At 47.1% G+C, this 9,035-nt stretch overlaps 1 protein-coding gene across 5 annotated transcripts; it reads right to left on the bottom strand.

Annotated features, from left to right (window-relative positions):
* Nucleotides 1-173: 173 nt before the first annotated feature.
* Nucleotides 174-9,035, bottom strand: chdh (choline dehydrogenase). Of its 5 annotated transcripts, none has more exons than XM_060057161.1 (11): nt 8,920-8,968; nt 7,937-8,002; nt 7,384-7,808; nt 6,827-7,057; nt 6,052-6,218; nt 5,018-5,169; nt 4,481-4,610; nt 3,735-3,869; nt 3,198-3,340; nt 2,249-2,351; nt 174-1,957 (listed from the first exon to the last, which is right to left on the bottom strand). In XM_060057161.1, exons 3-11 carry the CDS (start codon nt 7,767-7,769, stop codon nt 1,539-1,541), a joined length of 1,866 nt encoding a protein of 621 aa, XP_059913144.1. In that variant the 5' UTR covers nt 7,770-7,808; nt 7,937-8,002; nt 8,920-8,968; the 3' UTR covers nt 174-1,538. The 5 variants fall into 5 exon arrangements, with proteins under 5 accessions (XP_059913144.1, XP_059913177.1, XP_059913159.1 ...); XM_060057194.1 differs by lacking the exon at nt 8,920-8,968 and adding an exon at nt 8,596-8,898 and having other exon boundaries at nt 7,965-8,002; XM_060057176.1 differs by lacking the exon at nt 8,920-8,968 and adding an exon at nt 8,596-8,898.

The raw sequence follows: 9,035 nt of genomic DNA on the forward strand, positions 1-9,035 counted from the left end.
TTTAATTGGTCAACAATATTAAGTTGCTAATATTTATAATTTGTAAAGCGCCACTCTACTTCCAGATGTGTTAATACCAATGGAAGTAGTCCCAGTACAGTTAGAAAAATAGTGAGGCCCTTCTTTTATGGCTTTTGTTCCTACTTTTTATCAAAACAGACAAACACATCAGGAACCTTTCTTTTTCTTGGACTGATTTATTGTTTCAAATGATTGTTCGAAATGTTGCTAACATGTATAAAATCTGTAAAGAATGTATACAACTTTACACTTTTATCCTAAAAACAATGAAATCAAGGACACACACGTAGCTTAGTACCTTTTGTAAAAATGTACAACTACACAAGACTATTTTCTACATTCATTCTTTTGAAATGTAGTGACGTTTTTTGTAAAGACAAACTCTTAATAAACTCACTAAGAGTGTGAGGTCATTGGATGGCTTCTGATTCTCATTTACAGTTAATAAAAAAAAAAAATCTAAATACAAGAAAAAAAACAATTATACATGCTATTTCAATTCCTTGAAAGATTCAATTATTCAGTTTGTGCTAAAAAAGTATTTAACATTTAAATCAAGCAGCACTGTTATATACTTGCCATAACACTGGTTATGGGCATAATATTACGTCAATGTATAACATGTATTTGAAGTAACAGGCACTAACACAGTCTTGCATAATGTAACATGTTTGGCTACATATATATGTTGCCAAACATATACACTATATAAATTATCATTTATAATTAAAAGCATATCTCTATTTGCTTTAATTCTACACCATTCATATTTCCATTATTCAAAATCATGTAAACAAGTATATCATGTCTAATTTGTAGTACATATTTGTAAAGTAAAGTGGTTAACACTGTGACACAAGTATTTCCTGTCTGTAGTTCCACATTATTAGTCATATCATCAAAAGGCGAAAGTCACACTCCTCACTAACTTTTAACACTTTGGCACCTTTGAGTTCCACAAGTACGAATCGTCGGTTAATTCTGGAACCGCCTAAAGCCTAGGCGGAAGCCAGGCCGAAGTACGTTTATGAGCGTGTCCTGGATGTTCCCAGACTCGGACACGAGGATATAATTCATTTAAGGAATTGAACGTTGCAATATACGTGTATATACGTACAAAGTGTAAACAAAATCATTTGTCTAAAATGTATCTAACCATTCTGGTAAGATTCCCGATGAAAGAAAATGCAACGAAAAGCCAATGTGTTAAAAAAAAAAACATGCTCACATTTAAGAGTATTTAGTCTAATGTCACGATGACCTAATTGACATTTGATGAGGCATGACACATTATGTTCCTTGGTCGTGTTCTGTGGAAGAACCGATACGTTTGTTGATGCGTATATGGCATGGAATCAAAGGGCTGGGCCAAGATAAAAAGCCTCAATATACTTAAAAAGAAAATGGAAACGGCCATCGAACTCACACAATTTGGTAACATTTCCAGCCCAACACAATCACTCCCCGTCCAACCATCGCCGCTCACGACCCCGCCCACACTGCTCCTGTCCTGCGCCTCATCTCTGCGTCTCCAGGGTGGCGGGCCGGTACACGGGCACCCCCGGGTCCACCAGCGCGGGGCGCCCCCGGATCACGTCGGCCGCCTTCTCCGCCATCATGATGGTGGGCGCGTTGAGGTTACCGCTGACAACACTGGGCATGATGGAGGCGTCGACCACGCGGATCCCCTCCAGACCCAGCACTCGGGCGTCGGGGTCCACCACGGCTGCGGGGTCAGAGGGCGCGCCCATCTTGCAGGTGCAGGACGGGTGGTAGGCGCTGTCAGCCTTGCGCCGCACGAAGGCGTCGATCTCGGCGTCCGTCTGGACCCCCGGGCCCGGCTGGAGCTCGGGCCCGCGGTACGGCTGGAAGGCCCGCTGGGCGAAGATCTCTCGCGAGAGCTTGACGCACTGCCTGAACTCAGACACGTCCACCTCTGGGAGGACGTGGGCGGGGGCGGAGAGTGGGAGAGGTCACACTCGAGACATGGGGATTGAATCGTGATCTCTGATTCAGCTGCATTCTGCATTCAATTTCTGCATTCAATTTTCGATCGTTTTCTTACAGAGTCTGTGTGACGCACAAATACATGCAGCTGTTTTGTTTCACCACTTTTTGTGCAGTCATTTTTTGCATTACACAAATGAAGTATGGGGGTTATGTTTTATTGTCACTTGTTTTTGGAATGAAAACACTAATGGTGGAAACACAGGGAGGAGGGTCTTACCAGTGGAAAGGTAGTTTGGCTGGATAATAGGATGATCCAATGGGTTGGCACTCTTCAACTTCATCCAACCAACACTGGTGCTTCTCATTGGCCCAACGTGAACCTACAACACAGCAACCGCACACTGTTTTAAAACAAACTTACTGATCATACTGTAGCGGGCCAGTGGGTGTGGGGTTTCCACGCCACCAAGTTAAACAGATCAAACCGACACAACACACAAAGCAGTTCAAAAGGGTGATTTATTTATCGGGTAAATAGTTATCACCAGGGGAAATGGGTAATCCAAAGACCGTAGTCCGTAGTCCTTGTCCAGGTCTCTCTCTCTCTTAGCCGTACAATGTTCACAGAAGATCATGAAGATGCTCTCTTAGGCCGTACCGAGCTTCCAGGCGATCACAAAGATCCTGCCTGTTGCTTGCTTGCCTTTTGCTTGCCTGCCTGCCTGCCTGCCTGCTTGCTTGCCCTAGCTCTCGCCCTACCTCTGGCTTGTGGTAGCCTGCACTGCCTGCTTGAATTGGAGGAAGTCCATGTATGGCTTGGGGGTGGAGCAAGCAGGTTGTCAAATGTCTCCTTTCAATCCCCAATCCTGGCAAGTCTGCCACAATACCTACACACCTATGCTTGTGCTTTGTTTCCAGTGTTGTACACGCGTACACATTTCTTCTGTGATCCTGCGTTGGGAGCTGTGTTTATGCAGGGGCAGCATCTGAGTCTGACTAATACCATTCAGATTACCATGAGATTATAATTCTGAAGATTATCCCACCCCAACATTTGTCACATGACTGCTAAACCCCCGCACACTCAACAGAAAACACACAAATCAATCAAGGGCTCTTACAAGTCCTATGTTGTGGAATCAAGAAATGGGGTCAAGGGCCCAAATGATGGGGAACCACTGACTGCAGTTCTTGTAGTGGACACACACACAGACACACACGCTGACCTGGTAGGCCTCCATCTTGGAGGGCACGCGCCCGTGGTCGATGACCTGCGACGGCAGGAAGTGGAACTGGATGTCGGGGTGGGTGACGCCGGGACGGCCTCGGATGAACCCTCCACTCTCAAGGTGGGCCGTCGCCCCGTAACCTGCACGCACACACACACACACACGCACACGCACACGCACACGCACGCACACACACGCACACGCACACGGTTGCCATTTTGGCAAGGTGTTGGATGGGGGGCGGGGAGGGGGTAGTAGTTAAGTCTCAGAGATCATCAAACAGGAAACTGCACACATAAACTAAGCTAGGCACTTTCAGATGTCTGCCCAACAGTATTTGATTTGATGCAGGTGTGTGTGTGTGTGTGTGTGTGTGTGTGTGTGTGTGTGTGTGTGTGTGTGTGTGCGTGTGTGTGTGCGTGTGTGTGTGTGTGTGTGTGTGTGTGTGTGTGTGTGTGTGTGTGTGTGTGTGTGTGTGTGTGTGTGTGTGTGTGCGTGTGTGTGTGTGTGTGTGTGTGTGCGTGTGTGTCTTACCGGTGAACATGGACAGCCACTCCAGGCCTATCTTGATCATGTGATGTGGTTTCTGGGCCTTGTACAGGGTGATGGGCTGGGAGCACTGCTGCTGCACATACAGCTCCAGGTGGTCCTGCAGGTTACTGCCCACCCCTTGAAGGGAGAGAGAGAGAGAGAGAGAGAGAGAGAGAGAGAGAGAGAGAGAGAGAGAGAGAGAGAGAGAGAGAGAGAGAGAGAGAGAGAGAGAGAGAGAGAGAGAGAGAGGGAGAGAGAGGGTATGAGGAAGAGAGGGAGAGGGAGAGAAAGAGAGAGAGAGAGTGAGAGAAAGAGAGTTAGAGTGAGAGTGAGAGGGAGAGGGAGAGAAAGAGAGAGAGAGAGTGAGAGAAAGAGAGTTAGAGTGAGAGTGAGAGAGAGAGAAAGAGAGAGAGAGAGAGATCAGGAAGTAAGTTCAGCCAGGAGAGCAAGCGTGGGAAAGGAGGGGAAGTAACGGCGACCGTTGATGCTATCTATGGTGTTTCCTCTACGTGCGAATTTGAGATATCAATCCGCCTCTTCATGTAGAAAATACTTTTCAGTGGAACTGTCGACGTGGGATTAAACAGATAGACACAGACACACATCCACACAGACACACAGACACACATACACACAAACAAACAAACAAACAAACAAGCAAACAAACACACAAACACACACACACACACACACACACACACACACACACACACACACACACACACACACACACACACACGCACACATACCGGGTAAATGTTGAACCACAGGAATACCGAGAGGTTTCAGATCGTTGGCGTTTCCCACCCCAGACAGCATGAGTAGTTGTGGGGAGTTGATCGCTCCACCACTCAATATCACCTCCTTATCAGCAAACACCTACCAGGGGGGGGGGGGGGGGGGGGGGGAGAGAGAGAGCGATTCTGAGATGCAGAGGTTCTGCAAAAGGCTAGTAGTATTTAAGGGTGATATGAAAATGAAAAAATGTAGTTATTCTAATCGAATCCTTATCCTCTGAATCACTATCTGCACTGTTTCTGTCAAGCGTTGCTCTACATCTGTAATCCCCTACAGGTTGTTGATCTGATGAATAATCTGTTCCATTAATGTGTTGATGTTTCTCTCTGTCATGTCGGTGAAGTCCTTTGCAAGGGCAGGAGAGTGTACCGATTAGCGTGTGACTCCCAGCTCAAAAGACCGTTGGTTCAATCCCCCAATGTCCTGTAGGTATTCACTGTCGGTCGGTTCAGATCAACGACAGACAATAGAATGTAAAAGGCCTGTACCTTCTTCTTCTGCCCGTTCTGGGTGTACTCCACGCCGACCGCACGCTTCCCCTCAAACAGTACCCTGGTGGTGAGGCAGCGGACCTCCGCCGTTAGGTTGGGCCGACTCAAGACGGGCCGGAGGTAGGCGCTGGCTGTGCTCCACCTCTTCCCTGTGTGTGTGTGTGTGTGCGTGTGCGTGTGCGTGTGCGTGTGCGTGTGTGTGTGTGTGTGTGTGTGTGTGTGTGTGTGTGTGTGTGTGTGTGTGTGTGTGTGTGTGTGTGTGCGTGCGTGCGTGCGTGTGTGTGTGTGTGTGTGTGTGTGTGTGTGTTGCAAGAAAGTGATCGTTACTTTGGAAGAGCACTATCACAAGGTCGTCGGTCCCAATAAATGGATGATGACAAATCAATGATTATTGATTGAAAATGGGAAACAACAACCAAAGACACAAAAACATGTCCGGGTAGATAGTAGCAACTACTTTAAATTATTCACAAATATAACAATAATAGAAATACATACATTTAATAACTATACATAAATCAAACCGAGGTAAAGATAATTCCTGCTCGATGAGTTCTGCCTGTGTGTTGACCAATACACAAAGACTATTGCCAACGGGTCGAAAAGGAAAGCCCAACTGTTGACACAATGAATGAAACACTGTGCGCTTCAACCACACTTAAACTGCAATTCAAGCTTCACAATGAGTCATGCACCTTGCACCAGATGGTGCAAGGTTTCCCTAACATAGCATGCCGGCTAGTTGTGTGTGGATATGCACCCTCCCTGTAGCTGAACGCTAATGGAGCATGTGTTGGCTGATGGGGTAAGAGAGGGTGGACCACAGTGACATCTCCCATATGGACCGACATGACTCACATCATTGCGACACGGTGCGTGACTCAGGACTGCCTGCAGTTGTTAAAGTTCTCTTTGGATTCTTGCGAACCTCCAGCAGGGTTGGGGGGGGTTTGATTCCCTCCGGGGGGGGGGGGGGGGGGGGGGCACCCAAACAGAGGATGCATGCGTGCGAGGAGAGATGATGGGCTGACCTTTATGGACGGTCATGTCCATCCAGCCCAAGCCTTCCTGCTGCAGTCCGTTCATGTCCTGGGCGAAGGGGTACCCGGCCTGCTGGCCCGCCTCGATGAAGGCCTGGTGGAGGGGGTGGTTGGTCTTCCCTCTGGAGACGTGCAGGGGTCCGCTTCCTCCCCGATACCTGCCACAGCGAACGGCACAAGGGCTCGGGTCACGTTTCAGATCTTAAAACATATGCGTGGTTATTGCAACGACAGGAGCAATAACCGAATCAGAAACCGGAATTGTATGTGCCAAACATAATTTTTTTTGCTCTACAAATAGACCGATGGCTGAAACAGAAGGTTCTGTAGGTTTAAGTTTGACAGCAGTTATGGTTAAGGCCCATCTTGCTGAAGGATGCCTACAATTATTAGACAGATATGCAGCAGATATACAGGCAGAAATTGGGGTTTGAACCTAGAAACGTTCAGGAGGGAGGCAAACAACTACAAAGTAACTACAAGACTGTCCTACCAGTTTCTTCATATATATATATATATATATATATATATATATATACATATATATATATATATTAGATGGGCTTTGTCTGCCTTTAACAACAGGCGAGCGGAGAGAGACAGGAAGGTACGTTGAAGGCGAGAGGGAAGGAAAGAACCGCCAGTCTGAATCCAACCCTTTCCTTTAAAAGGCATATCACCTACGTGCTCAGCGCATCAGCGAGCTGAGCCCACCGACCGCCACCAGCTTCTCTAAAGGCCATTTTAACCCGGTCACTGACAGTACCGGTCCTCTCCCAGTTCGTGGCTCTGGGCCTTCCTGAAGTAGGGCAGGCAGTGCTGGTAGTCCCAGCCCTGGGCGCCCTCCCTCTGCCAGCGGTCGTAGTCCTCGGCGTGGCCCCGGATGTACACCATGGCGTTGAGCGACGACGACCCTCCCCACACCCGGCCCCGGGGCCAGTACATGACCCGCTCGTCCATGTGGGCCTGGGGTAAGGTGTGGTAGTGCCAGTTGTACCTGGGAAAAGGGAAAAACAAAGTGTCTTCAGGATAGTTGGGATCTTAATGCAAAGACTGGCGTATTCTAAAAGCAGTGACGATTGACCGTGAAGTTCTGCTCACACACTGCCACAAGAAGCTCTTTAGCTTCCTGTAGCTAGTGCCTGGGTGAAGCATTTGGGAATACTGGTCGAGATTATTCATAAACGCTTGCTATACGTTTATTATCAATAATGTCCTTCTGAATCAATATATATATAGTTATATACGAAGGGAAATGTGTAATTCACCCCGCCCTCCGTGACGTTCATGACCAATAAACGCCCGTTTAACCCGGCATCGTACTTATCGTCGCAGAGGTTGTAGGTCAGGGCCGCAGGCATGTGAATCTTCCAGGATAGCCGCACGCTGCCTAGCAACATGTCTTTAGGCCCCGCCTCCAGCAACAAGACCGACTCATGGGCGTCCTCGCTGAGGCGATTGGCCAGGACGCAGCCCGCCGACCCCGCCCCCACGACGACGTAGCTGTACGACGGCGTGTTTTGATTGGCCGCCGTCGACGTGGAGGAGTTGCGCGCGGACCTGGCGTTGAAGGTGGCGCCGCGGGGGAGGGCAGAGAAAAGAGGGGGCAGCCAGGTGCAGATCCCCCGGCCATCCTCCAAGACCCCCCTGGTGATCTGGGCCCCCATCCACTGGGCGCCGGCTCTGGCTAACGGGGCCAAACGCAGCATCCTCGCTCTGGAAGGGCAGTCTTCATTCACTGGTCACGGCTTAGCAGCGTTGAAGAAAGAACATCAACAAAAACAAATGATGGGTTTGGAAAAGACAACACACAGACGCAAGGAGAGATTCTATCATTTTAGCTTTAGCCGCAAAAAGGATCGATTTTTTTTATTACATCTGATATGGTTTATTATGTAGTCTACTTGCTACAGGAAATGGGGACTTCCAGGTTGTGGATGACCTGAAGGGGCAAAATCAGACACATCCATGGGTTATATGCTGTAGTATAATTTGCAGATTGGTGCTTCAGCTCCCTGAAGCACCTTACATTCAAGCTATCAGCCCCACAACAGTTTGAATGAAGCCTAAATAAAAGTGGTCACCTCTTTAAACAAAACAAAAGAATGACTGGACATTTTCAAGGGGGCTGGTATTAGAAACACACAAAAAAGCTAAAGTCACAAATCAGAGAAGATGAAATAGACTTTCTCCGAAAGAAGCTGAAATTCAGTCATTCGATCACAGTATTTCGATTTTAAAAGGTTACACAATGAAGGTATTTTATTTCCCCTTTGTTTCTTATAACACCTGACCAAGTGCCAAAAATACAATATGCAGCCTTAAACCATGGTGTAGTGGCATTTTTCGCATGTTTATTTTTATTTTACAATAACAAGTGGGATGGTAGGCTATAGGCTATTAAAATAAACAGACACATTTGGGAAGGCTGTATAGCAACTTTGAGGTTAGAACAGTGCTATTTAGGTCAAGATCCATAAGTTGCAGAAATAGAAATCCTATATAAGCTTGTGTTACAACAGAGTGCAGGTCTACCTTGCGAGATGGACGATAAGTCAGTGGATGACAATTTTTCGTTGTTATTTTTTAAATGTAAGCATGCAACTAAAGCATCAAACTGCAATAATTGTGTTAAGAAATAAATGTCAGCATTCCATTTGACCTGTCCGTGTCCCGTTGAACCTCACAGAGCGCATTGCGATATTGCAACATTGTGCAAAACTCCGTATGGAGTAGGCCTATTGCAAGTGAGGAACAGCCTTCCAATATGTAATCGCTGATACTAACGCTAACTAAAGTTTCCTGGATTACGGTGCGCCAATCCATTATATTATTAATAGCATTGGAGAATCGACTTACTTTTACTGGCAGAATCGAAGTCGAGTACATTGACTATGGGCGGAGTTTTGTGAGTGGTGCGGACTATGTAACGGTCACACTTGTACGACACATCATCAGAACATGCATTATTCAAT

Source organism: Gadus macrocephalus, chromosome 1 (assembly GCF_031168955.1).
Source record: "Gadus macrocephalus chromosome 1, ASM3116895v1".
In the NCBI taxonomy this organism is placed as follows: Eukaryota; Metazoa; Chordata; class Actinopteri; order Gadiformes; family Gadidae; genus Gadus; species Gadus macrocephalus.

Bases quoted from the DNA above. Each gene is read 5' to 3' on its own strand.
- chdh (XM_060057169.1), bottom strand. From the start codon at position 7,769: ATGCTGCGTTTGGCCCCGTTAGCCAGAGCCGGCGCCCAGTGGATGGGG. The intron at 3,341-3,734 runs GTAAGACACACA...GTGTGCGTGCAG, and splicing joins GTGGCTGTCCATGTTCACCG to GTTACGGGGCGACGGCCCAC. The intron at 2,352-3,197 runs GTCAGCGTGTGT...GCTGTGTTGTAG, and splicing joins CCAAGATGGAGGCCTACCAG to GTTCACGTTGGGCCAATGAG.